At 41.5% G+C, this 27891-nt stretch overlaps 1 protein-coding gene across 4 annotated transcripts; it reads left to right on the top strand.

Annotated features, from left to right (window-relative positions):
* SH3TC1 (SH3 domain and tetratricopeptide repeats 1) lies at positions 1-27403 on the top strand. 4 transcript variants are annotated; one of them, XM_069977368.1, is made up of 19 exons: positions 46-88; positions 1191-1339; positions 3587-3896; positions 7825-7917; positions 10647-10768; positions 13155-13260; positions 13756-13899; positions 14144-14333; positions 15465-15535; positions 15946-16144; positions 16311-16447; positions 17071-17106; positions 18066-19751; positions 20433-20613; positions 21382-21532; positions 21844-21966; positions 22585-22735; positions 23351-23547; positions 24295-27403. In XM_069977368.1, exons 3-19 carry the CDS (start codon positions 3638-3640, stop codon positions 24553-24555), a joined length of 4107 nt encoding a protein of 1368 aa, XP_069833469.1. In that variant the 5' UTR covers positions 46-88; positions 1191-1339; positions 3587-3637; the 3' UTR covers positions 24556-27403. The 4 variants fall into 4 exon arrangements, with proteins under 4 accessions (XP_069833468.1, XP_069833470.1, XP_069833469.1 ...); XM_069977367.1 differs by lacking the exon at positions 1191-1339 and having other exon boundaries at positions 1-88; XM_069977369.1 differs by lacking the exons at positions 1191-1339; positions 7825-7917 and having other exon boundaries at positions 1-88.
* Positions 27404-27891: the final 488 nt, after the last annotated feature.

Genomic DNA, 27891 nt, shown 5'->3' with positions numbered 1-27891 from the left:
GGCAGTTCCTGCAGTCCTGTACACTGTGCTGGTGAGACGCTCTATTACTTATCACTCTGGTACTGAGAGCCGGCACAGAACAGCAGAGGTAAGACATCCATTCCAAATCATTCCGAACTGGGCCGTAGAATACAGAAGTAGCAGAGCTGAGTTTGCCAGATGTAACAGATAAGTTTGTCATAACTTTATAGGATGTGGTTTTTACACAGGACCGTAGATAAGCCAACCTCTATAGTCAGGAAGTTATCACAATGTTGCAACAAAGGTAGCGCCACGTAAAAAATAGTATATTGCTATGGCAGATGTTTTGATGGGTGGGGGTCTAGGTGCTGAGACCCTTATATATCAAAGGGCCAGGCTGAGTGTCATGCATAGTGACTATTATATATCTGTATGCCATACTTCTAATAAAAGTTATTTTAAATATTATTTATATGGATGTAGCAGAGTTGAGTTTGTCATGGTTTGCTCTCGAGTCAGAATAACAGAATAGGTTGTTCTAGGGAAAATGAATAATTACAAATCGCAATGAATGTTAGATGACGTACTCACCTCTGCTTCATCTGTATGTGATATGTTTGATTTATATGTACTGTACATTGAGGGATGAGTTCAGTGCAAAAGGCCATCGAAAGCAGCATGGTAGTTCCCCAACGGTTGTAAAACTACAACTCCCATCATGCCCTGACAGCCTGCGGCTGTCAGGGCATGATGGGAGTTGTAGTTTTGCAACAGCTGGAGTCCTGCCGGTTGGGTAACAAGGATCTAAAGTATCCGCCCTGCCCTTTATGCTCTTATAGCCGTGATGACTATACTAGTAGGAGATCAGACGGTGGGTGTGGAAGTATAAACTGTGGGTCCATTATCATAATGACATCCATGCTACTATAATTTACCTTGACTAAAAATCATCTGGGCCCCAGGGACAGTCTATTTCCAAATTTTATTTTTTTTAGGAAAAAAATCCTTAAAAATTTTTAATTGCACCAATAAATAGTCCCGACTTGTTTAGCCATAAATAAATCTGAATTATTAGCTATTGTGCGAGTTGTTACAGAAAAGCAAATAGACAAAGTTAAAGAGTAACCGCAGGAAGAAAACATTAGCGAGTCACCGGTGTGAGAGATTAATATGTGGCAATGTGAGCGCTCGCTCTCTCTCACTCTCTATTTGTTTTACTTTGTACTAAGTGCCAGAATGTGCTCAGAAAATAAACTGCGGACATGATCCGAGACACACGCCAAGGGAGGTCGGGCCAATGACGTGCTGCTAATGAGAAAAGGAAGAGAGTACGAAAACTTTTATAGGCGTGATGATATGTGTCGGGGGGTGCATGGAGGTAATAACCTAAACAACAAAAAGAGTACAATGACAAACTTGGCTCTGCTACATCTAACAAACTCAGTTCTGAGAACAGACTCAGGCCATGTTCATACAGCGTAAGAGACCGGCCGTTCCGTGACCCGGCCGGGTCACAGAATGGCCTGTCTCTGAAAAGATCATCCTTGCTGGTACTGCAGTACCGGCCGGATGATCTTTCAGGCCGCAGAATTCTGATGCGGGCGCATCCGTACGCACCCGCATCAGAACTCCCCACAGCATACTATGGACCGTACGGCCGGAGCCGCTCTCTCCACAGTGAGCACTGACATGGGTTTCTGCAGCCGCTATTCAATGAATAGCAGATGCAGAAAACTGACGAGGGATCCCGGCCGGAGCGTATACTATGTGTATACGCTCCGTCCGGGATCCCATAGGCAGCAAGGTATCGTATTCTTTCGTATTAACCATGGCCGTTGTTGCAGTTGGCAAAAACGCCCGAGGTTTTACGAATAAATACGTAGTGGGAACATAGTCTCATACTGTGTGTTTGCTGTGGCCGCTGACGAAACCTCAGATGAAAACTAGTCTATGTATTATCATGGCAACAATGTATTATCAAGGATGTATATAAATGCTAAGGAAAAGCTAAATGATCAAATACCTAGACATATACATTTTAAGGGGCCGGTGTACCCCTTTAAAGACATAGGGGGAGATTTATCAAACATGGTGTAAAGTGAAACTGGCTCAGTTGCCCCTAGCAACCAATCAGATTCCACCTTTCATTCCTCACAGACTCTTTGGAAAATGAAAGGTGGAATCTGATTGGTTGCTAGGGGCAACTGAGCCAGTTTCACTTTACACCATGTTTGATAAATCTCACCCTATAGTTCTAATGTGAGAGACTTGTTTTTCTATTGAATTCAATTGGTAAAATCTAGATGGTAATAAAAATATATAACATGGAGAACATGGAATAGGATAACTACCAGGGGCAATCTAGTGCCTATAGGGACAGTCAGCACAGTATCTTACCGATTTCGACGTGTTTCACCTACGGCTTTCTCAAGCTTAGTGTAATTAACTCAAGCACGTGCAAGTCCAATCATTTGGCATTTAAATACCGGTAGCTAAAGAAGTTGGATGCAGCCTTAGGGAGTCTTGTAAAACTTGGATACATGGATACAGCTATAGGTACAAGACCTTGGCCCTTAACAATTAAAGGGGTAAAAAAATGACATGTAAATCGACTGGTCGCAGACAGTTAAATAGATTTGTAAATTACTTCTATGTAAAAAGAAAGCTCAAGTCTTCCAGTACTTATCAGCTGCTGCACGTTCTGCAGAAAATGGTGAGCTCTTTCCAGTCTTACACCATGCTCTCTGCTGCCACCTCTGTCAATGTCAGGAACTGTCCAAAGCAGTAGCAGATCCCTATAGAAAACGTCTCCTGCTCTGGACAGTTCAGAGGTGGCAGCAGAGAGCACTGTGTCCCACTGGAAAGAACACACAACTTCCTGTAGGACATACAGCAGCTCATAAGTACTGGAAGACTGGATATTTTTTAAATCGAAGTAGATTACAAATCTGTATAACTCTCTGACACCAGTTAGTTGGAAAAAAATGATCTACAGAATACCCCTTTAAGGCTGCATATGTATATTTCAGTCAGTATTGCAACCAAAACCAGGAGTGTATTAAAAACACAGAAAGGATCTGTTCACACAATGTTGAAATTGAGTGAATGGCTGCCATTTAATGGCAAATATTTCCTGTTATTTTAGAACAACGGCTGTTATATTGAAATAATGGCCGTTATTTACTGTTATTATGCCGCCATCCACTCAATTTCACCATTGTGTGAACAGATCCTTTCTGTGTTTTTAATCTACTCCTGGTTTTGGTTGCAATATTGACTGAAATATACATATACTGACTGAAATATATGTAGTGTGAACCCAGCCTTAAGGAGTTAAAATCTAAACAAAGACTTAGAGATAGCAGCACGGAAGGGATTCACACAGGCTCATATAGTAGACAGGAGGAAGAGAATCCCTGAAGAACAGCTCACTCACAAGCCAGCCCGCCGATCAGATGATGCATATTACTCCAGGTCATTGACTTATTATACAGTAGTGATCAGAGGCTAGCTGTAACCTGGTACATGGCCGGCTATTGATTGGTAGGTATCTACACACATTCCCATAAGGATCCTATATTTCATGTTACCTTAGTTATTAGATAGAACCATTTGTATTTTACAGGCCAGCCAGGTCAGTTATTAAGATGCAACTATCATAAGGCCAGGCTACAGGATGGAAGCCAATGATGTAGAAGCCATCCCTACCTGCACCAATGTTCACAGACTGCACCCTATTGAAGAAGATGACTTAGAGGCCATAGAACTAACGGCAGAACCTACAGACCAATCCCCATCAGAAGATAAGAGTAAGGAAAATTTAGAAGAACGCACCAATGGAGAAGGGCAGGTATCTGGACTTACAGCGGCCGTCCACAGCTCGAGATCCATTGTGGCCTCGATGAAAAAGGTTATATCATCCCTAGGACCCAATGGTAAGAGCCTGAGTGTCACACCTAATAGGACATTATTCTTAATGATCTGAAAGACTAGATGTGGAATCCAGGCCTGGTTGGGTAGACATATGGGTGTTGCTGTTGTACTATGGATGCTGTCATCCTTTATAGTGTGCCACCTCCTCAATATTCCATCCTTTATGTTGCACCCCGTCCTGGAGTGAGGTGGCAGAGCACTATAAAGGGTGGGGATAGGAGGTGAGATTGGGGTACACTATGAAGGATGGAGGTGAGATGGTGGAGCACTACAAAGGATGGGAGGCTGCAATGGGGGCTTACTATAAAGGATTGGGGATGGGATGGTGGAGCACTATAACGGATGGGAGGGCTGTGGTGGGAGTTTACTATAAGGGATGGGGGATGATGGGGGTACACTATAAGAGATTGGAGGTGAGACAGTGGAGCACTATAAAGTACAGAGACCTGGGCATTTACCTAAAGCTGTGTGCAGAATCAATGGGGCGAGATACACGGTAACAGTGATGGGTTTAGATACACAAGTATTACTTCAATGTTCTGTGCTGTACTGTGCTTAGTTCTCTTAATAATTTAAACTCTTCCTGACCCTCCTAAATTTTGATGTTTGACTGTTTCTAAGACCCATGACATTTTTTTTTCCATTGACAGGCCCCCTGATTCTAGTTTGGGCCCGGGTCCCTGACACCTGTACCGCCAGTACTGCCCTGATGGCAGCCCTGTAGCTATATGAGAACTTATTTGCAGGAAACCCTGTATTTTTCATGATAACTCTAATTTTACCATATAATGTAAAAAAAAAATCAATTGCATAATGTATATGGAGCATAAACTTTTCTTGGGGTCATCCCAAAAGACCCCCAGTGATAGTATTGATAAACTCACCCCCTACAGTGCTGTGTAAAATGTAGGTTTTCTATCATAGTCCATAGACGAGAAACTTTTGGTCACACAAATCCATCCGTGGTTTGGGGTAAATTGTGAGAATGTATTTTTTGGCAACTATCTTTTTTGAATGAACAATAGAGCCGACCTATCCATGATTAGGTTGCTGGGAGATTGTATGTAGATGTCTGTATGGGCTCAGCAGATAGCACAGAGTATATTGGCTCCCGTCCTATAGTAACAGCCTACTCTGCGGGCAGGACATCTGCTTAGGTTCAGAACTTTTTTCACTCCAGATAAGAAAACATAACAGTGGGACTTAAAAACAAACAAACTGTGTGTAAGCTATCATACATTGCTGCATTCACAGAACCTCATAATGCATTTACAGTATATGTTCAGCTTTAAAGAAGAAGAAAAAAAAAACATTTGTAAATCAACTGGTGCCAGAAGGTTATACAGATTTGTAATTTACCTCTATTTTCAAAAAAATCTATAGTCTTCCAGTGCTTATCAGCTGCTGTATGTCCTGCAGGAAGTGGTGTATTCTTAGCAGTCTGGCACCGTGCTCTGCTGCCACCTTTGTCCATGTTAGGAACTGCCCAGAGCAGGAGAGGTTTTCTATGGGAATTTACTCAACCCCCTGAGCCCGATTTTTCATCCCCATTGCCTCATATTCAACCCCCTGAGCCTACAAGTCAGCTTCACTCTCTGCCCATTTGACAGTTCGGTAAAAAGTACGGATAGTCAACCAAATAGTAAAATATGTGGGGTGTAGCAACAATATTAAAACAGCATCAGAATGAGGGTACTTGGGGTTAACTCAATTTTTTCTTATACTGACCACAGGTACTATTTAAAGGGACTGTCCTATGTAAGGGTAGCATGAACTATTGACAGAGAAGCTGAACAGAATTATATATCACTTACAGTGTTCTGTGCACCTGATCCGGATATATCTTTCTGAATAACATGGACAATTAGTACTCCTCTCCATTATGTGCATGAGCCCAGGAGTCCTGGATATTCATCAGAAGCAGAAAACTCCACCCACCAGCTGCTGATTGGCAGTTATCTTTTCATGCTGTGTATAGTTGGTGTGGTCCTGCTGCAACCGGTCACTTGTTAGATGGTACTGCGTGACTCCACAAGTGGAATATAGCTCAGCCGGTTATGAGGTTGTTGTCACGCTAGTGCTAACTCAGCACACAGGTATGGAGGCCCACAGGTGTGATGGCATACCTGCTTTTAGTATATGGCTGGCTATATCCTTGCCCAATGGTCGGTGACCTGCCGGGTTGTTATGGGTCCCTTGGGTGCTTATCACAGTAGTCCGGAGTAGAGATATGATCCACCCGGACTGTCATTACTGCCACCCACAGAAAGGGGAGATGACCCAAGGACGGTGTAGCTTGTGTGTAGGTGCTGGTGCAATGATCACTGAGTTCCAGTAGAATAAATAAACTTTCTTTACAAGCAAGTCTTCTGTGATACAGGATAAATAGTGACAGTTGAAATACAGACTTGCGTTCACCAGATCTGTACTGAGAGATACTGAGGTAGAGAGTAAAATAGCAGTGCTGACTTGGTTGCGTGCTGAGAAGAGTAGAGAGTTCAGAGTAGTGGGGAGGAGTTTGTCTTGAGGGTTCCAACCCAATGTAGTACTGTGCTATGCTGGAACTTTAGAAGAAGAAGAAAAAGAATACTTGAAAAGAACACTTGAAATAAGAAGAATACTTGTGCCCATGTTTCAACCTTTGTCGCTATACCACCTTCTGCCCTGCAGTGTCAGGGTACCCGTCCAATCAGGGTGACACAAGCCCCAGTCCTAGTTACCTGAGTTTAGCTAAGTATCTGAAATTTTCCGGTGTTACCTGCGCTGTAAGATAGAGTACATAGGCTCTTGGCTACTTTGCTGTATCCAGATCAGTTCCTCTGCTCTGGGATACTGTCCTGCACTTTTAGAGATGTTCACGGTGTGAGTTGGGGTGATCTCTGACTTGTCCTCTCTGTAGGTGTTTAGCACTGCATTTTAGGTAGAAGTGTTGCTTTAGCAAAGAAAGTCTCTGTTCTCCATAAGTGTACACTACAGCTGGTCTTTCCTGGACTAGGAACCTGGCAGAGCCAGGCTCCTGGCCAAACTTAGCAGGCCTGATCTGTGTGTCTTGCTCCACTGATAACCCTTACATGACTACAGCTGTGCAACATATATACACAAATACACATAGTGACATCTAGTTGCAAAACCTATACATGACTTCATCACCACTTTACTTTTGAAATACCAGGCTTTTGCGAGGAGTGTTTAAAACAGAAACACCCGTGATGGGACACCACGTAGTCAGTCAACTGTCAGTCAGCAGCTGGATGGTGGGGGGTGGGGGCTGGCAACAAGCCTATTCTTCTGCATATTAGAACAGCTGAACAGAATGATGTAAGTGATACACTGTTTAGCATTTCTATCACTAGTTTATGCCGCCCTTATTTAAAGCGGAATAAACCTAGTGAATTCCTTTAGAGAACATGTAATTTACTGACGACATGCTCCATTTAAATATATATTTAAAGGGTCTATACTACTTTTAAGATTTGATGAACTTGCCATTTCCTATGTTAAATACAACTTCTATATTATTATTATTATTATTATTATTATTATTATTATTACAAAGACTCCCAAAGACTACCAGTTATGGGCTTGGGCCTGCTATAAGCCCATTATATGAGGGTCCAGCCCCCACTTTTGAAGGTGCCCAAGCAGTATGGGGTGGAAATGATTGTTGGGTTACTGCCCATGGTGAAAGGGAATAACCTGGTTGATGAGGGGAAGCTGTTGAGTAGTAATGTGCCTCACTCTTATGTCATGTTTCCCACAATGAAATTGTTGAGAACAAAGTATTGCAGTGTGATGAGTGATGTGTGATAAGTGAACAGGATATATCCTTCCACTACTTCTACAGCGGGTATTTATGCCATACGTCCCCGCAGATATGGGAGTTCCTCTGTCTTTGGCGATGTCTTATAAGTCTCATGTGTCTCCTTACAGCCGCCTCTGCAGGACAAGACTTCATTCACATTAATGACTGCTTAAAAGAAAAGTCTGAAAAAAATCCTGATCAAACAGAAACGTTTGTGTCAGGCGAGTAATTTTTTATTTTATCTATAGATTTCGAATTCTAGACTTCCCATAATGTAGTGGATATAGTCTGCTCATGAAGTGCCTCACTTCAGCAGCAAAGGGGTTATCGTTATTGCCTACAACTGGTCACAAATAGGGACAGTGCTCCATTCACTAGCTAAGGGACTTACTAAGCTTTGGACAGTCCCAAAGTTTGTAAATAGAGTAGTGGCCAAGCACATGTGCTGTGAGTCCATTCACTTGCTTTACTAGGGACCCTCATGATGATTGGGGATCCCAGTGGTTGTATCTCCACCAATCAGATACTTATCCCCTATTATGTGGACGGGTGGTATATCTTATTCTGTGTCCTTTAAAGGGGTATTGCCATCTCAGCTTTTTTTTCCCCTATGCATAAGCTGATCACTGCGGGTCTGACTGCTGGGACCCCCACCTAGGCTATGGTGCGCCAAAGATTTCTGAGTGCTTGATTTATTCCCTGTTCCCGGATCAGTGAGCGTTTCAGCAGTCAGAGCCTCAGCGATCAGCTTGTTATGCCCTATCCTATGCATAGGGGATAACAAGCTGAGATAGGAATACCTTATCACACGTGCAGGATCTGCAGCAGATCTGCAGCAGATTTGATGGTGCAGATTTGAAACTGCAGCAGATATGCACCAGATCCGCAGCAGATTTGATAGTCTAGAATTGATTTGCTTTGAATCTGCAGCTTCAAATCTGCGTCATCAAATCTGCTGCACATCCTGTACGTGTGAACGCACCCTAATAGGGTGCGTTCACACGTACAGGATCTGCAGCAGATCTGCAGCAGATTTGATGGCGCAGATTTAAAGTTGCAGATTCAATGCAAAGTACCTCCTGGCCATCAAATCTGCTACTGATCTGCTGCAGATCTGCTGGGGATCTGCTGCAGATTCAAATCTGCACCATAAAATCTGCTGCAGATCTGCTGCAGATCCTGTGTGTGTGAACGCACCCTTAAGTAAGACTTGAGTGCATGTACATATGCCCTTGCCCCCCACCTATCATGTGCTACTTGAGGGGGCCATACACATTACATAAATAGAATCTGCGGATCTTGGAGGGACTTTTCTATATACCCGATACTTTTGTTCTAAAGGGAGATCAAGAAGTAAACATACATGTTTGGTCAAACCAAGCATGAATGTGTATGGAAGTACTGGTGAGGAACAGTTAAGTGTTTGACTGACAGCTATTTAAGGTTTGACTCTCCTAAAGGGGTTATGCAGCAAAAATCTTTCAAATCAACTGGTTTCAGAAAGTTATATAGATTTGTAATTTACTTCTATTTAAAAATCTCAAGTTTCCCCATACTTATCAGCTGCTGTATGTCCTGCAGGAAGTGGTGTATTCTTTCCAGTATGACAGTGCTCTCTGCTGCCACCTCTGTCCATGTCATGAACTGTCCAGAGAAGTAGCAAATTCCCATAGAAAACCTCTCCTGCTCTGCACAGTTCCTGACATGGACAGAGGTGGCAGCAGAGAGCACTGTGTCAGACTGGAAAGAAAACACCATTTCCTGCAGGACATACAGCAGCTGATAAGAATGGGAAGACTTAGAATTTTTAAATATAAGTAAATTACAAATGTAAATAACTTTCTGAAACCAGTTGACTTGAAAGAAAAAGATTTTCTCCGAAGTACCCCTAACACCTATCTAAGGTGTTTGACCCTTTTAATAATACAGGTGTCTTGCATGGCACAGGGCACTTCTAGGCACTTTAAGTTATCAGTGCGACTGCCACCTCTGAACCCCCTACTGCCCTATTGGGAGCTAATAAAAATTCGCTCTCAGCTCGCCTGTGATAACAAATTGGCTCAGCTATATCCCATGGGGTTAGGGGAACTAATCTGTGCAGAAAAGGAAGTGTCTTGTGATTTACCAACCAGGGAAGGAAACTGGGCAGGAAATGAACGTATTCCACAGGTTCTGATATGACACGGCAGTCAGTCAGTCTGGTAAACAATGTAACTTACTGACAAATATAGTCTTTAGTAGTATATTAGCATACAACCCAGAAAAGCATTAAATAAATGAAAAAAAAATCATATACTCAACCCCACCAGCCAGGATTAGGCATTTTTAAAGGGGTTGTTTACTCAAATTTATTTTCTTTCAAATCAGCTAGTGCCAGAAATTGACAGAGATTTGTAATTTACTTCTATTAAAAAATCTTTAGCTTTTTAGTACTTTTCAGCTGTTTTATGTCCTGCAGGAAGTGGTGTATTCTTTCCAGTCTGACACAGTGCTCTCTGCTGCCACCTCTGTCCATGTCAGGAATTGTCCAGAGCAGTAGCAAACCCCCATAGAAAACCTCTCCTGCTCTCCAGACTGGAAAGAATACCACTTTCTGTAGGACATACATCAGCTAATAGGTACTGGAAGACTTGAAATTTTTTAATAGAAGTAAATTCCAAATCTCTGCCACTTTGAAAGAACTTTTTTTTTGGTGAACAGCCCCTTTAAAGATTAGGGACTCAAGCAATAACAATAAATACTGAGACAAATATATATACAGTATGGAGAGATGGGGCAACACACTAATTTTATAACTAATACTCCCCCCTCCAATGTAGTCTTGTATGGTGACCAGGACCCACCCCCACAGAATTCATTTATTTCCAACATTCTCCTTAACCCCATGTTCTTTGTCACACTGTATTAAAAGTAACCTGTAGAGACCCTAATTTATTCTCTTGTCCCATAGATCTCAACATTCTTCTTGTTATGGTCCGAGGAGGTGTCCCTGACCCCCAACTCCAAGCAGAGCTTAGGAACAGACTCCGTCTACTGGAGAATGACAACAAGGAAGTGGCTGCAGTCTTCTGTGTGAGTTCTGACTGATCTGTATTGGAGATGTCTATATCTTCTTAACAGCCTAGCTGCAGTTTAGTATATTAATAGATTTATAGATTTATATTGATATTTGCCCACATCTGAAGCACCAAGTAACTGAGCATCATGAAGATCTTTTGCAGAGTAGTAGATGTAGTAGTGGACACACTGGGGAAAGGGGCTCTAGATATGTCACTAGCTTCCTATATTAGGTGCCTATCAGTAGCGTAATTTGGTGGGGGCAGAGGGGGCGGATGCTCCCGGGCCCACACAGGCAGGGGGCCCACTGAAGATTTCGCCAGTTAATGCTGACCGCAAAAGCTATTGCTTTTGCAGACAGACTTAACAAATGTTTATTGGCTGTAGGTGGCCCCTGGCCATCATTTAGTGCTCCAGGGAGGCCCACACGGCTACCGAATATTTTGTCTGACTATTTAGCTGTATGCGCTTGTATGCGAGGAGAAGATACAGTTGAATGCAGCAGGGTGATTGACAAGGAGAGGAGAGCATTGGCTCTCCACCCTGCCAATCACTGTTGTGGCCACAAGAGGCCATTCCCTCCCTTACAGCTGTGTGACATAGATGATGTCACTTGTGTGCTCACAGAGCAGGGAGAGAGTTGACATCAGAAGACTACAGTACTGCAACCGCACAGCAGGTAAGAATAGCTTTTTCCCCCTTAGTTATAGAGGAGGAGACCTATGTGGGTGGGTGGGGCTAACTCCTAGGAAGGATTTCATATATGGGGGTTGGGGTATGGGATGTCCTGGCTAACTTAAAAGGAGATACCTAATTTGGAGGTACAGTACAGTCTACTTACAGTGGTGGTGGTGGTGGTGTCTAACCACCAGCATTACCAGGTAGATTACTGCTGGGAAAGGGGGTGGCCACATGGGGAATACATACCAGGGGGATTACTTAGATGAGATAGTGCTGGAGGGGATTCCTACATGGGGGATACTACATGGAGGTCTAAATACTAGATAGATGCGCAAAGGGGTAGCTAACTTCTATATGAGGGCACAGAGGGCCCTAACTAGTACTACATGGAAACAGAGGAAAATAATAACTATATTGGGGCACAGAAGGCCTAACTACAGAGGGACCTCAATACTATATGGGGAAGCACAGGGAGGGTCTATCTTTTATATGGATGAACAAGGGGGGATAATCTACTATGTTAGGATATAGATGGTGGGCTTTTTACAATATGAGAGCATAGAGGGACCCTGCAAACTATATGAGGGCTAAAATTGGGTCTAAATACTACATGGAGGCATAAATTGGCTGCTCTCATATACCCTGTACACCATGGTTATCTGGGCTGATTTCTCCTACATTTTTCATGTATTGTTTCTATGGATTTATAGTAATTATTTCTTTTAGTTATGTTGCAGTAGTCTGGCTTTTTTGTATACAGGTTATTTAAAATAGTTGCCTTGAACTGCATGGGACTATTTATTATTACCCAGCATTTGTACTATACATTTACTCTATTAATACTGCGGGTATACCCTGCGGATGTTGCTAATTTGGTTATTGACCATCAGCTATGGTGTAGTCCTCATGCTGCCCAATAGATATTAGACAGATAGATATGAAAAAAAGAGATAGAAGAATGGATGGATGGCTAGATAGAAAACAGAAACAGCACCACAGCTTCCTCTATGTTGTTTGTGGTAATACAACTTGTTGTAATCTCTTTTAGTGGAACTGAGCTGCACTACCACATCGAAGCTTTGGAGGAGAGTGGCGCTGTTTCTGGAATAAAAGGCAGCTATGTTTTAGCAATGCTGGATAACCCCTTTATTTTTTACATGGTTACATATGTGAGATGTAGAAAGTCTTTTCCACTGTTCTCAGTTTCTGTTCACTATGAATAATGTTGTAGAAAATACCCTATATTGTTCGGAAAGCATTGTCATCTGCTGAGGTTCCTTATGGGTAACATACTGTAATTGGTTGGGGGCCCACTGAGGCTCACTCGCCCCCCCTAGGCTGAACCCCTAGCTACGCCCCTGGTGCCTATCATAACAAACAGTATGAGTATAAAGGAATACTTGGGTTGAAGCACACAATTAAAGGAGTGTTGTACTTTACAAACCAAATAATAAAAGCAATGTCTATAAGAGGAGAGGTTCAAGGGAACGTGTGTACTTTAGTAATTTTACAGAAAGCCCTGGTGGCATGAAAACTACTGTGTTGCATAGAGCTGAGCAAGATAACAAAACCTTCCTCTGAGCTAACGTGCCATCATCCGATGAACACTTGCCTGCATTTAGTTAGTATTCCCGATTTTTGTTAGAACGGAAACCTCTTCAATGCAGCTTGCACACACTTTATAAAAAGTTCATAAACATTTTCTGATGCTGTTGTTTAGGAGCTGTCGGCTCGGCTGCTGTCTATTGAGAGTGATAAGGATTTAATAACTGTGACATTCAGAACGTTTGAGGAGATATGGAAATTTTCTACCTACTATACACTTGGTAAATAATTTTGTTTTCATATAAAGTGAAATAAAATGTTATTTTATTTGTGCTATGTGATCCTTTGGCTTCAAATTTGGCTATACTGTCTCTCTGTAGAACCTTAAAGGGGAACTATCAGCAGGTTAGACAAATCTAACCTGCTGATATGTCCCTATTGCACAGGAGACATTAAGGAGGAAGATATGTTTCTTACCTTCCTCCTCGGTGATCTTATGGTGCAGTTAGTTATATACTCCACGGTCTGGTGAGACCTTAGAAGCACTGGCCATCCCCCATAGGGCAGATGTGGCCCGCCCCATCTAGCCCGCTCAATTCATTATCATGAGAAAGGAGCCTTTTAAATGTATACAGATTTATCCGTCAAGGTCTAACCTCCTATTCATATTATATACATATATCTGACTGATGTCCATGTACTCCAGTATTATTATCTGCAATTTATCAGTGCAAACCACTAGCCCACAGCTCATTGTTCTATGTCATTACACACAGGATTCCTGAATCACTGCATGGAGAATATATTTTTGGATCAGTCTTTTTGGCTGACTTCTCCAGAGGAAGAAGATGCTGGGATTCAAGTCTTGTTGAACGAAGGGTCACTGAGTCTCATTTACAAGAGTCTTCTAATGGAGGAAGGTTGGTAAGACTGTCCACAATGAGCCTTAAGAAACGTTATAAGTCACTCCTATCTGACTCCTATGTTAACGCATTGCCCCTTTTATAGGGATACCGAGTATCTAAGAAGGTGATAGTCCACATTATGTAGTTCAGATGTTCTGAACTAGCATCATTTTTACTACATGCCCCATAGAATATATTATGAATATGAATGTGTAGAATAGAGTATGGGACATTGCATATAACGCTTTTCTATCTGCAGGAATGTATTTTGTTCTGTGTTCTGACAACTCTGTGCAGCAAGCTGTGGTTGTCGATGGTAGTGTACAAATAATTCAGTCTAGTGCTGCTGATGGTCCCAGTACTGAATGGACAGAGCCGGATCCAAACACAAGTGATGATAGAGCACAGAGTCCTCGGACTATCACTGAGCCGCTATGTCCATTCCATCAGTAGGTAGCTGCTTTTTTTTATTTATTTACCATAATTCCCAATTATTTCTAAGTGGTGAAATTCCATTGATTTATACTGTTTGGTTCAGTTCTAATATTATAATAAACTTTCTGCATGAAGGGGTGGGGGAAGAGGCCAGGGACCCCTAAGCATGGCGTGCCAGGATGTTGGGTTCCAAAATGCTACTTCACCTTGGGGTCAGGGTATTTCAATACAGGACTAGGTCTGCGGAGTAAAGCTTTTTTCAGTGGAAATCCTTGCCTAAGGATGGGTTCACACTGCATTGTGCAGCCTGTTTTTTTTTTTCATTATGCAAAAAACCCCGGATGAAATAACATTTGCATTTGGGTGCATTCATTTTGATCCATTTTTCCATTGACTTCCATAATAAAAAAAGATCAAAAGAGGGATCAAAATGCATAGAGTACACAAATAACAGTACACAAATACATCTGTTTTTTGTTGTTTTTTTTTTGCCCGGCCTAAGGGTGGTATTACACGGAACGATAATCGGCCGAATTGGCCCGATTCGGCCGATTATCGCTCCGTGTAATAAATGCAACGATCAGCCGATGACAACGATCATCGGCTGATCGTTGATAAAGTTTAGAACCTATTTTCGTCGGGCGCCGACCGCGCACTGCTGCGTGTAATAGCGGTGCGTGGCCGGCGACTAACGATATACATTACCCATCCACGTTCCAGGGCTGCTCCTGCCGTCCGCTTCTCCCTGCGTCCCGCGCGCGCTCTAGCGTCACAGAGGCCTGTCAGCTGATAGGCCGCTCAGCCAATCACAGGCCGCGGCGGTCCCGGCCTGTGATTGGCTGAGCGGCCTACCAGCTGACAGGCTGCTGTGACGCTAGAGAGCGCGCGGGACCCCCAGGAGAAGCGGACGCAGGAGCAGCCCTGGAACGTGGATGGGTAATGTATGCCAGTTTAGCAAGGGCTGCAAGGACATCGGTAACGATGTCCTTGCAGCTCTTGTCAAACGATTATCGGGCCGTGTAATAGGTCCAGTAAACGAGCAACGATCTAGCAGATCGCTGCTCGTTTACAGGTATTATCGGGCCCGTGTAATACCACCCTAAGTCTAGTTTACATGTTGGTAAATCTTTTTTATTATTTTGTAGGTGGTTCCTGAAAACAAATTTTGGATCTGATATCATGGGCACAGCTGATTCAGGAAGAGGAAATCAGATCGGTAAGTTTAAAATATCAACTTATGCTTATTAGCCAAATCTATGAGCATCTTTGTGACCCTTTTTTTGTTTATTTGTCCTGATGAAAATGAGAAAACAATTGAAATTGAAACTTTGTAAATATTTTATTGTTCTATTGACCTGGGCCCAGACACAGACACTATAATAGAGGTGAATATATTTAGAGGTGACTCGGGCACTAGGTGCTTCTTACTAGGCTCTGTATTTTATGGAATAGTTGACAAATTGTGTTCAATTTAAATAAAGGGCTAGAATAGCTGTGAGATATAAAGGCTTATTTGTCTATGTACCTAAATATATATTTTTCCCAAAAATGACTTTATATGATGTTCTTTATTGTACTGTGCTGACTGCAGGATGGCTGCATATATTGCCTTCTCTTTTCTGATAGTATTTACAGGTTGGGTGGAAGCCATAGTAAATCATGAAGGTGAAGCGCCGGATGAGATCAGCTATCAGAGCGGAGACATGATAGAAATAATCACCACTTACATTGAATGCATGGAGTGGTTTGTGGGAAGAAATGTAACCACTGGGGGCCTTGGATTTGTACAAACCTGCAATATGAAACCTTATGCGGAGGACAAAGGGTAAGAAATATGGCAAAAATGTTTTCTGTTGTATTCCCCTTTATTGTTGCCCTTCTTCATGAATAAAAGCGTTATATAAGAAAGCGTTAATATGAGCTACCCTTTAGGTATAACTGATTTGTCAGTATAATAAATGTATTCTTACAGTATTTTTACTTGTATACAGACAGAAGAGTTCATACTTTCCCATAGATGAAAGTGAACTGAGCAGAAAAAGCCCTGAAGAAGACCTTGACTTTGAGGCAGCAAAGGCCTTACTGCAAAACATATCACAGTCTGATGTCTGCCACTTGTACAAGCTCGGTAAGTCCAGGTAGCACAGTGGGCCATGGTCATAGGGTCAGTCTCTCCAATTGTAGTTTTCTCTTTAGAGTTTGTTTAGTACAATTTCTGATGGATGGAGCATCTACTTTTGGGACTATATTTATTGGGAGAGTATGGCCTCCTGCTGCACATAAATCACTCTGGACAGAAATAGTACCATGTATATGTATAGCTCTTTCCATTGTACCAACACAGAAAAACTATAATGGAAGAGTTATAGGAAAACTTTGACAGGGCAGGGGGGGAGGAATTAAAGACACACTATGCTTACCGCTCCCTGAGCCCACACTAGGAGTCGGATGCGGCTGTGGGCAGGTGCCGGGACAGGTGACTATAACTCCCCACCCCCCTATTGCCCTTAATAATTTTTTATTTCCCCACCAGACTTCTCCCTTAAAGCTTTTTTGTGGCTTCGACTTACTTTTTGTATTGGCTACAATACTTACCAAAATACTACAATATGGACCCAGCCTTAAAGAAAGCGTATAACAAAAAACACACAAATAAAATAAAGAAAATAGTAAAAAAAATCTGGGGGGCCTGGAAATTATAGGATAATAATAACTCCACCCTATCTAATTTAGTCTTTTTTTTTATAACAGATGAATTTGAAGAAAGAGAAATTTGCCAAAATAAAGGTAAGTTTACACTATTGTATATGATGAAACCCTGTTAGTATCTTATGCAGAGGCCTAGCTATGGGGGTGCAGACCTAGATATCCAGTCTGGGCAGTGGTGCCCCATGTAAGGGGGTGCAGACTTAGCTATCCAGGTAGACACCCTTCTGCCCCATGTAAGGAGGTTATTACTATAAATGATATTTAATAGTTAAAGGGGTTATCCAGTGCTACAAAAACATGGCCACTTTCTTTCAGAGATAACACGACTCTTGTCTCCAGTTCAGGTGTGGTTTACAATTAAGCTCCATTCTCTTCAATGGAACTAAGTTGCAAAACCTGCACCCCAACAGAGTGGGGCTGTCTCTGGAAGAAAGAGGCCATGTTTTTCTAATGCTGGATAACCCATTTAAGGGGCTTATCTGGGCCTTTAAAATGTATGGCCTATTCAAAATATATTCATTAGATTGGAGGTAGTGCCACTCCTAGCACCCTTGCCAATAAGCTGTTCAAAGGGTGCATGGCATTAATATGCTGCTCTTCTTTAAATCTAAACCAGTGCTTGTCTTACTTATAGTAATGGCGGTGCAAGGTACAGAAGCGTTATCCCAATACAGTGAAAAGGTAAACACCACAGTACCTTGCACCACCACTACTAAAAGTACAATTATAGAATGTTAACAACTGGTTGATATTGATGAGTTGCACCAGCAATGCAGCCCATTCAAACAACTGGTTGGCACGACTGCTGGAAATGGGGTCCCCACCATCCTCTTTCAGCGTCTATATTAGACATTGTTGGTCTAATATGGCTATGGTAGACTAGAGCTGGCTATACACAATATAATAAAGCTGTCAACCAGGTTGCCTACAAAATTTATGGACAGTCCACAAAAAACTTTTGTTCACTGACGATTGTAAAGTATTGGAAAGTAAATGTCAGTGGCCAATCTGCAATACTAATTAAGATTTTATTTTAGTTTTAGAAACTTTAAAAGAAACATCAAGTTGTGATACCATGAGCCTAAAGGAAAAGTTGGAGACATTTATGACGATGTCTGACACCTGTGAACCTAGTTTGGATACCTCCATTGACTTACAAAATCAGAGCCCTGTCCCTTCCCAAGTCCAGACCACTCCCGATGAATACGAGGACCCCATCTTCTGTTTTGGGCTAGAAGAGGAGAATCACGGCTCCTTACAACCTTTACTCTTATTTCTAAACAGTGAACAGTTTCAACCAAGCTTCAAAAAGCTTTACGATGTCTCATACACATTCTTACAAACCTTATTTCATGGATACAGCGAGGAAGAAGAGTTGGTTCGCTATCTTAGTATAGCAAGAGGAGCAGCCAAGAAATCCTGTATGAAATGGGCTCAGGCAAGGATCTGCTTTCTTCTCGGTAGGCTGTGCACCAAGAGGAACAAGCTCTCCCAAGCTCGAGTTTACTTTGAAGAAGCCATGGGAGTCATTCATGGGGATTTCTCTGATATTTTCCTTTTTGCCGCCGTCCACATGAACCTGAATGCTATTTACTTAAAACAAAAATCGAAAGACAAAAGTTGTCAAATGATTGACAAGTCTTCTGCCTTACTTCTCGGACTACAAGACTATATAAGCAGCACTGACATGGAATCTACGATTCTGAAACATGCCATGAAAAAGGCAATACTAAGCCAAGACCAGAAGAGTGAGGTAAAAGTGTGTCAGCTTTTGGCTAAGACATTCATTGACTTGAGGAAGCACAATGAAGCTTTGCCATTCATAGAGAGGCTACAAGCCTTGGACAACTCAATGGGCTCCAGTAAGAGTTTTTCTTCTGGATACTACTTCCAGTTGGCTGACATTTATACTAAAAAGTGTTTGCCAAACCTGACCTTAAGCTGCGTTAAAGTAGCTTCTCAGACTTCCTGTAGTATCATGGACTCTTTAAGAAGAATTAGTTTCATCATCAAAAATTCTTCTAAGCCTCGTGGAGTGAAAAAGCCAAGGCAGATATTTCCATCACAAGTTTCATATCATCTAAGATGCGCCCTAAAATCTGTGGTCACCGACCAAGACCGGGAGCTCTGTTGCTTCATATATCTGAGCTTATCGGACATGTGCTTAAGTCATAGACTGTATAAAGAGGCTCAATCTTATATCATAAAGGCAATGGACTTGTTCCCCATGGATCTGAAGGACAGAGTGGACATGTTGGTTTCTCTTGCTTGGCTCCACATGCTTGATGGACACAACAACGCTGCTCTTGATATATTAAACAGAGTGGTGTCATTTTCCGACTGTACACTGCACCAGCTTGGGATTACACACAACCTTGTTGGTATTGCTCTTAAAGGGGAAAGTAAAATTGAAGAAGCTGGTAGACATTACTGCATGGCTCTGCAGATCTCTAGAGAGTTGGGCAACCTGCAGAACCAGGCAGCGGTGCTGGGTAACTTTGGCATGTTATTTTTGCACTTAAATGCTCGGATTTTGGCCGAGGTGTTCCTGGTTAAATCTGTGACACTTTATTCTGGACTTCCCATTGTGGAAATTGGTCCCAATTTTATATATGTTTTATTAATGCTTGGAAGCCATTACATCACAGGAGACCATAAGGAGGAGGGAAGAACTTATTATGAATGGGCACTCCTTGTTGCAATGGAATCAAATCATCTGGAAGGTAAGTTATAATAAATGTGCTTTTAACAATGGCGTCATCATGGGATGGCTTAATAGTTAAACAGTCCTTCACATTTAACGCTTGGGGCAGGGGCGTAGCATAGCCGCATAGCAAAAACTGTATAGGGACCCCCTTCTCTCTCTATATATATATATATATATATATATATATACACTCGGTGATGTGGCCAAAAAAAAAATTCTCTTGTGGCCAGTGGCAGAATCCTATGGTTATATACATAGGTGCAGGAGCAGACTACCTTTTGCTTACCCCTTTATTTACTGCAGTGTGTAAGTGACCCAGTGTTCTCTTACATGCTGCAACACAAAAAAGGGTTAATACAGAAGACAATTAGCTCTCTCCTTCTACTCCTGCACTGATAACCCCTGACCTCTGAAGGAACTTAGAGAACAGAGGACAGAGTAGTCAGGCAGAGAGCTAATTGTCTTCTGTATTAACCCTTTCTTTGTTTTGCAGCATTTTAGAGAACACTGGGTCACTTACAGACTGCAGTAAATAAGGGTTTAAGCAAAAGGACACAGGAGGCTCTTATCTTCCCTGGGCCCCCTCCCTCCACGGGCCCCATAGCAACCGCCTTCCCTAAACAGGAATAAACAGTAGATAAAAAGTCATATCCCTACGTTTGGTGAGGACTTGATGTTCCTATCTCTTTTCGGACAGGTCAGCTCCGTGCAGTACAGCTCCTATGTCATTTTTACAACACCCTTGTAGTCAATGAGGCCCAGTGCATCATCTATAATGAATACCAGCTGTCCCTAGCCAAGAAAATGTCCGACAAAGTATTGGAGGGTCAAGTGCTTGAAACTATTAGCCAGCTGTATTTATCTTTAGGTACCGACAGGTAAGTGAGACAGTAAAGGAACAAATAAAAGTAGTTTCCTGTAATTTGTTATCCATGTGATTGTGATGGTCAGCTTCTATGTAGAGTAAAGGTAATGCCATTGTAAATCTTAAGATGGTTATGGACATCTGTGCTTGGCGAATTATCTTTCTAATCTCCAATTTCCAGTTGTGAGTGTCCAGTCCTTTGAATTGCTTCAAAAAGGAATGGATTGCATGCTTTAAGGCTTAAAGGAGGTCTTTACTTTGGAAGTTTCCTTGTCAATTTGGTGACCCCAGTGATCAGTTGTTAGAGGTTCAGGTTTCCTGTAGCACCACCACTGGAAAGATTAAGTATTACACAGGGTATATTCAAATCAATAGTTTGTTTGTGGGCAGGCCATCCAGGGTAGAAGATACTCTTTATTACCACTCTCTAAATATGGGTGATGAGCAGTGGTGAGTGAACTTGCCAAACTGTTCAGGTCCAGCAACACTCTCAGAACCCAAATTCTCAGCATTTGACTCTGTGCCGGAGTCAGGAAAACATGGATACAGTCTATGGCCACCTATGGCATTCAAACGCTCAGCATTTGGGGTCGGAGAACGTTGCAGAACCCGAACAGTTCGGCCAATTCGTTCAACACTAGTGATAAGTAAATCTTGGAGCCTTGTTTCCCCCCTGTTGAAGAATGGTGCTGCCCTAATGTCCCCGATGATCATTGTGCAATCTTTGACAATCTTTTACTTTTTCGATGTATCTGAACGTTGCCTCTTGTCATCGCTCTAGAGCCTGTAGATCAGCACTGGAATATACAAAGAGAAGCCTGGGCATTTTTATTGATCTTCAGTCTAAAGAGAGAGAAGCCTATGCTTGGTTAATGGCTGGGAAGATTTATTATATTTTGGGCCAGAATGAACTGGTGGATCTGTATATCCAGGTATCTATATATGACAATGATGGGTATGAGATGGAGTAATACTTGGGGAATTTCTCCTTATTCACAATAATATTAATACTTTCTATTCTTGTAGTTACTTATTCTAAAATCCTTATTTCAAGAACCCCAAAACAAAGCTCTGAGACCCCCCAAAATGACTGATAATAGAATGTCAGCTCACTATAGAAGTTACATTTGGACTTGTGCAGTGGGGGCTGTGGATAATCGCTACCCACCTGTGTATTCATTTCTTTCTAATATATATTATGTGTAATATGTGTACATGTGGATGAAGTGTAATCTCCTTGCAGGTGGCTCAGAATGTGGCTCTGTGCACAGGGGACCCCCAGTTAGGCATGCAGCTGTATGAAGCCAGTGGAGACATCTTCTTCAATGGAACCAGTGACAGGAATAAGGCAACAACCTTCTACAGGGTGAGTATAATCCAATGTTCTTTATATTGTATGATGGACTCTACAGGGTGAGTATAATCCAATGTTCTTTATATTGTATGATGGACTAAAGATATATATGAGTTATTACTATAATATATACTGTTTACTATAATAAATATAATTCTTCCACAAGTAACATTGTAATATGTTAACAAAAGCACATGCATTTCTTTCACGATTTCTTTCATCTTGACGTTGCATTTTCTGGTAATTATACCGTCTGGCCAGCAGGGGGTGCTAAAACCTTTAGTATGGAATCTAAAGGCAATACAAATAGTAGTATAGTGAAACCTTGGATTACAAGTAACTTGGTTTGAGAGCGTTTTGCAAGACAATCTTGCAGACTTGTAAACTTTGTTGGTGACCAAGTGCTAGAAATGTTAACCCCCTATGGAAACTATTATGTACAGTAGATTCTAAGGGCAGGTAGGACCAATAGCCAATGTCCCCCATGTAATATTTCCCCTGTAGAGGCCACTGTGAGGGAAATGTTTGGGTATGTACAACTCTACAATTCTTGTATATGACAAATATAGTGATGAACCTGTAGGAGTTACCAGCATTATCTGACAGATTATATATAACTTAACCCCTTAGGACTGTGCCATGCCACTTGCTGTAAAGACAGAGAACATGGTGGCTGAGCTGCGACTATGCAATAAACTCTCAGAGCTGCTGATGAGCACGAAAAACTACGAGGAAGCCCTGGAGCATGCCAAGATGGCGCTGGCCCTGAGTGTCAATTTAGGTAAAAAACGCACTGCAACTTTGTCAGTATATAAATGTAAAGGGAACCTGTCATCACTTTCATGTTGTCTGAGTCATCTGGGTGGTCCCTGCTGTCTTCCTCCATTCTACTGTCCTTGACAGTAAAAAAAAAAAAAAAAAAAAAAAAAAAAATTAGTCTTTGTAATACTCCTTTAAGTTTAAAGGGATCCTCTCATATTAAATATACAGTCTGATCTGCAGGTAACATGTTATAGAGCAGTAGGACTTGAACAGACCGATGTATAGTTTTCTGGAATAGATAGAACATTTTATTCCTTAGGAGTCTAGTGGAAGGTTCTATCAGTAATTTACAAACAAATAGCTGTCAATCAGTAAGTAGGACCGCCCACTAGACTCAGAAATGTAGTCTCACCATATACACAAACAGGAGTGAGCTATCAATCATCTATAAAGTATGGCCCTATAGCACCAGTCTATATGGATCAGTAAGGCAGGTGTTATATATTTCGCATGGTAGTCATCTCCTGACTAATGCTATTAGCACGGTTCCATTTAGTGATTACACGAGGGATGATAATTGTTAGCTTCTCTGCCCAGGGTAAGATGTAATACCGTCCAGTGTGTGTCATTACAGAGAATCCGCTGAATGAACGGGTCTCCTATCACAGATTAGCCGGGATTTACAGCCACCTGAATCAGTCTGAACTCGCAGAGCATTTCTACCTAAAGGCGCTTTCCCTCTGCTCATCTCCCCTGGAACTAGAAGAGGAGTCTGTTTACTACATGAAAGTGTACCTGGTCCTAGGGGACATCATATTCTATGACCTTAAGGTGAGGACCCAAACTAGTCATGGCATTAGAGGAATTGTACAGGATAAGAAAAAACATAGATGCTTTCTTCCAAACAGCGCCACTCCTGTGCTCAGTTTATGTGGGGTATTGCAGCTCGGTTCCATTAAAGTGAATAGAGATGAGTTGTAATACCACACACAACCTAAGGACAAGTGTGGCACTGTTTTTTTTTAAACTAAGCAGCTATGCTTTCCTAATCCTGGATAACACTTCAAGACTTAAAGTCCTAAAGGGGTATTCTGCTCAAACAATCTTTTGATATGTTGCTGCCCATGGTGAGACTAAAAATTCCTTCCATACTTGTTATTATCTATTCAGTCTCCTTTTCCTAGTTCTATGCTGCTGCTTTCTGCTGAAGACACAAAAAAACAGAGTGTGAGCTTTTCTCTTTGTCTCCTCCTCCTCCCCCCTCCCTTCCGAGATGGCTGATGTAAACAAGTCCCTATCTGCAACTTTGTAGCTTCTTTGTGATGCTGGGCGGATGCATCACAATGAGTTCATCAGCAACTTGACCTCAGATTAACCCTCCCAGCAAAGAAGCTACAAAGATGCAGATAAAGCCTGCCAAGGACTTATTTACATCAGCCATCTCGGTAGGGAGGGGGGAGGAGAGGAAGGGGAAGAGAAAAGTTCAGCTGTGGCCTTTTCTTTCTCATGATCATGAAAGTCCCATTAGTCCATTGTTATTACATGTTCAATATAACAGTGTTGTATTATGTATTGTAGGATCCCTATGATGCGGCTGGATACTATCACCTCGCCCTGGCCGCTGCTATGGATTTAGGCAACAAGAAGTCCCAGCTGAAGATTTACACCCGACTAGCCGTCATTTACCATAATTTTCTAGTTGACAGAGAGAAGTCACTTTACTTCTATCAGAAAGCCCGGAGCTTTGCCGCAGAACTCAATGTACGAAGGATAAACCTGTCTCCTGAGCAGCAGCATCACCAAAACCAAGCGCGGACTCTACTGAAAAAGCAGCACTAAGGAAGTTTAGATTGAAAATATTTTTATTGTAAATTCTGCAAAATAAGTGGGATTACTGTCTTTAATGTGCCAAAACCATTGGACTCTCTACAACAACCTGAAAAAACCAAGGCCACATTCACACAACTGTAGTGGTTCTGCTGATCCTAAAACCACTGATCTGTTGTTCGCATTTGCATTCGTTGATCCCCACAAAAAAAATATATATATATATTTGCAGATCTGAATGCCAAAGTTGGAAGGTTGGCAGAGAATTGCTTCCCAGCAGGGATCAGTAACCCCGGCCCTGTGCATTTGACCATAAACTATTCAGAATTTTGGAGCATTTCCATGGTTGTCTGCATGAGGCCTAAGGGATCAAAGTGTTTTCCCCCATTCTTATAGTACTGCAAAATGAGGATAATTTACCAATCAGGAGTCTGGGAAAGCTGTGTAGTAACTCCTCCAAGAGGGGCAATCATGGGTATATTAGGGGTCATCCAGCCGAGGCACAGGAATAGAACGTTTACTTTTGATTCTGGGTAAAAAAATTCTGTTGTAGGTGACACCCTGACCTTGTAAAATACATTTATATACAATGTTAAAGGGGTACTCCAGAGGAAAAAAAAAGGGAAAACAGCTGTTTACAGGTTTGTAAATTACTTCTTTTTTAAGAACTTTTCAAAGTCTTCCAGTACTTAACAGCTGCTGTATGTCCTGCAGGAAGTGGTGTATTCTTTTCTGTCTGACACAGTGCTCTCTGCTGCCACCTCTGTCCATGTCAGGAGTAGCGGCAAACCTCCATATAAATCCTCTCCTGCTCTGGACAGTTCCTCACATATAGCGAGGTGGCAGCAGAGAGCACTATGTCAGACTGGAAAGAACACACCACTTCCTGCAGGGCATACAGCAGCTAAGTACTGAGAACAAATGTATTATATATATTATATTATGCATTATATATATATATATATATATATATATATACTCTTTAATAAGAAACAGGAGGACCCCAGGGGAGCATGGAGATGTAACAGTAAGATGTTTCTCAATTTCTATGCAAGAGCAGATATATATATATATATATATATATATATATATATATATATATATATATATATATATATATATAAATAAATAAACTAAACACTTTAGATTAGACGGGTGATGGCTGGGGATCAGCTTACAATCAAAGGAGCTTTTTTTGGCCTAAAAACAGATTACAGAAAGTAGACAAAACCTTAAAGTAGCCAAACTGACAATCCAGTATCATTTCCTCCAAACAATACACAACACAACTGTGCAAATTACCCAGCAAACAAACCAAAAGTCCATATAACACACATTTTGACAGCTAGCGGAGTAGACTATTGTAGATTGTGTACATGTAATATACAGTATGTCATGGGTAACACCTACCAGGGTGGCAGACATGGCAGCCACAGTGTGTAGTTAGTGACGACTATAGATGCTGGAAAATTGAATGTGACCCCACTCTAGGTTTATTTATGAGGCTTCTTCGAAACCCCTGCTGTGTACCCTATCCTTATTCAGGACTATTGCTGTGACATCATGCATCCACTATATCTGTATCATTATATGTTTTATTCCTATACTATGATGTCACAGCACTGTATTTGGGCGTTTTTTTGGTGCTATGATGACATGGTATGTATTATACCTGTACTGTCACATTATCATATTACTATGACATCACAGTGTACATTATCCCTGGACTGTGACATCACTGTCTGTATACTGTATACTTAATTATCTCACTTTGTGCACTATATCGCTATTGTGACATCACTACGTGCCTTATCCTATGTACTGTGACATCACTTTGTGCACTATCCCGCTATTGTGACATCACTGCGTGACTTATCCTATGTACTGTGACATCACTTTGTGCACTATCCCACTATTGTGACATCACTATGTGCATTATTCCATGTACTGTGACATTACTTTGTGCATTTCCCCTATGCTTATAACCTTTTCCTGTTCTGAACTTACTGCTGATTTTTCGTAGAGAGGGAGACTCCAATATTTGCTGCGGAGAGGATTCCCATCCGATCAGTGGGCGCACACAAAGTCATATATCCCCCACCCCGATCTAATATTGATAGCTGATAGTCTTGAGCAAGCTTGTCAAAATGTTTGGGCTTGGCAATGTTACCCGAATCCGAACGCTCAGCATTTGTTTCCCAGCTGATGAAGAAGTTGAATGCTGCCCTAGGGATTCCTGGATACAGCCTATAGCTTATGGCTGTATCCGTGTTTTCCTAGCAGCCCTAGGGTGGCATTCAAGTTCTTCAGCAACCGAGAAACAAATGCTGATTGTTCGGATTCGGATAACATTGCCAAAGCCAAACAGTTCACTCAATAGCTAAGAATAGGCCATCAATTTTATAAGGATGGATAACCCCTTTAAACCATATTATGTGCAGTAAAGACACTGAACCAGCAGGGGCAGATACTGGCAGAATCAGGAAATCACATACATAGGTGATCTGGGAAGTATAACTGAAGATGTGTACACACACACCTGTATTATTACATAACCATTACACTGTTTTGCCTCTAGGGGGCAGTAGCGGTGTTGGTTTTGACTTTTTAATCAAATTTAAGCTGGAATTAAAACACATTGACACAGATGAAATTTCCATTCGGAAACATTTGAACTTGTGGAATAGAAATGATATCTTAACTATAAGAAGGAGTCAAAGACACAGAGAAGAACCATCTAATTTTAAACATTGTGTGTTTGTTTCAGAGGGACCTCTGTATATTATCTATGTAACTTATGAAAAACTGAAGAATGAAAAGGTTTACATCATAATAAAGAAGTGTATGGTACACAAGTGTGCAGGTGTCTAGAGGCGTTCATTAAGCAATCCCTGCTTGTTAGAGGGGGACCACCCTTCTTTTTTTTTTTTTTTTTTTAACGATATTTTATTAGTGGCTTATGTAATATTTGAACATACATATTGAAAATTCATTACATATTCAAAAAGAAAGTCGCTCACAGGCAACAAAGGATTGTATGTTTACAATATCATACAGATACAATGAGCCTTTGTAATAACCTTAAAAGATATATTATCATATACAATACAATGTAGTCTTACCAAAAACATAGGTAGAAAAACAGTAACCTATAATATCACCTTAAAACATGGTATAGATGTCAGATATTCAAATATGCTACCAATAGAATGGAGAGAATTGTCTTTAACAGAGAAAGGGAAAAGCTTAAGATATTGGGAGTGCTCCCAGAGTTCCCTTTTGGGCGGCCGTGCAATACCAATCAGTGTCCTTAAATTGATTAATGACAGAGTCTCTCTCTCTGGGACC

The sequence above is a fragment of the Dendropsophus ebraccatus genome, chromosome 7 (assembly GCF_027789765.1).
Source record: "Dendropsophus ebraccatus isolate aDenEbr1 chromosome 7, aDenEbr1.pat, whole genome shotgun sequence".
Lineage (NCBI taxonomy): Eukaryota > Metazoa > Chordata > Amphibia > Anura > Hylidae > Dendropsophus > Dendropsophus ebraccatus.
Note: the sequence above shows the minus strand (reverse complement) of the source record. Positions and strands in the feature narration are given on the sequence as shown.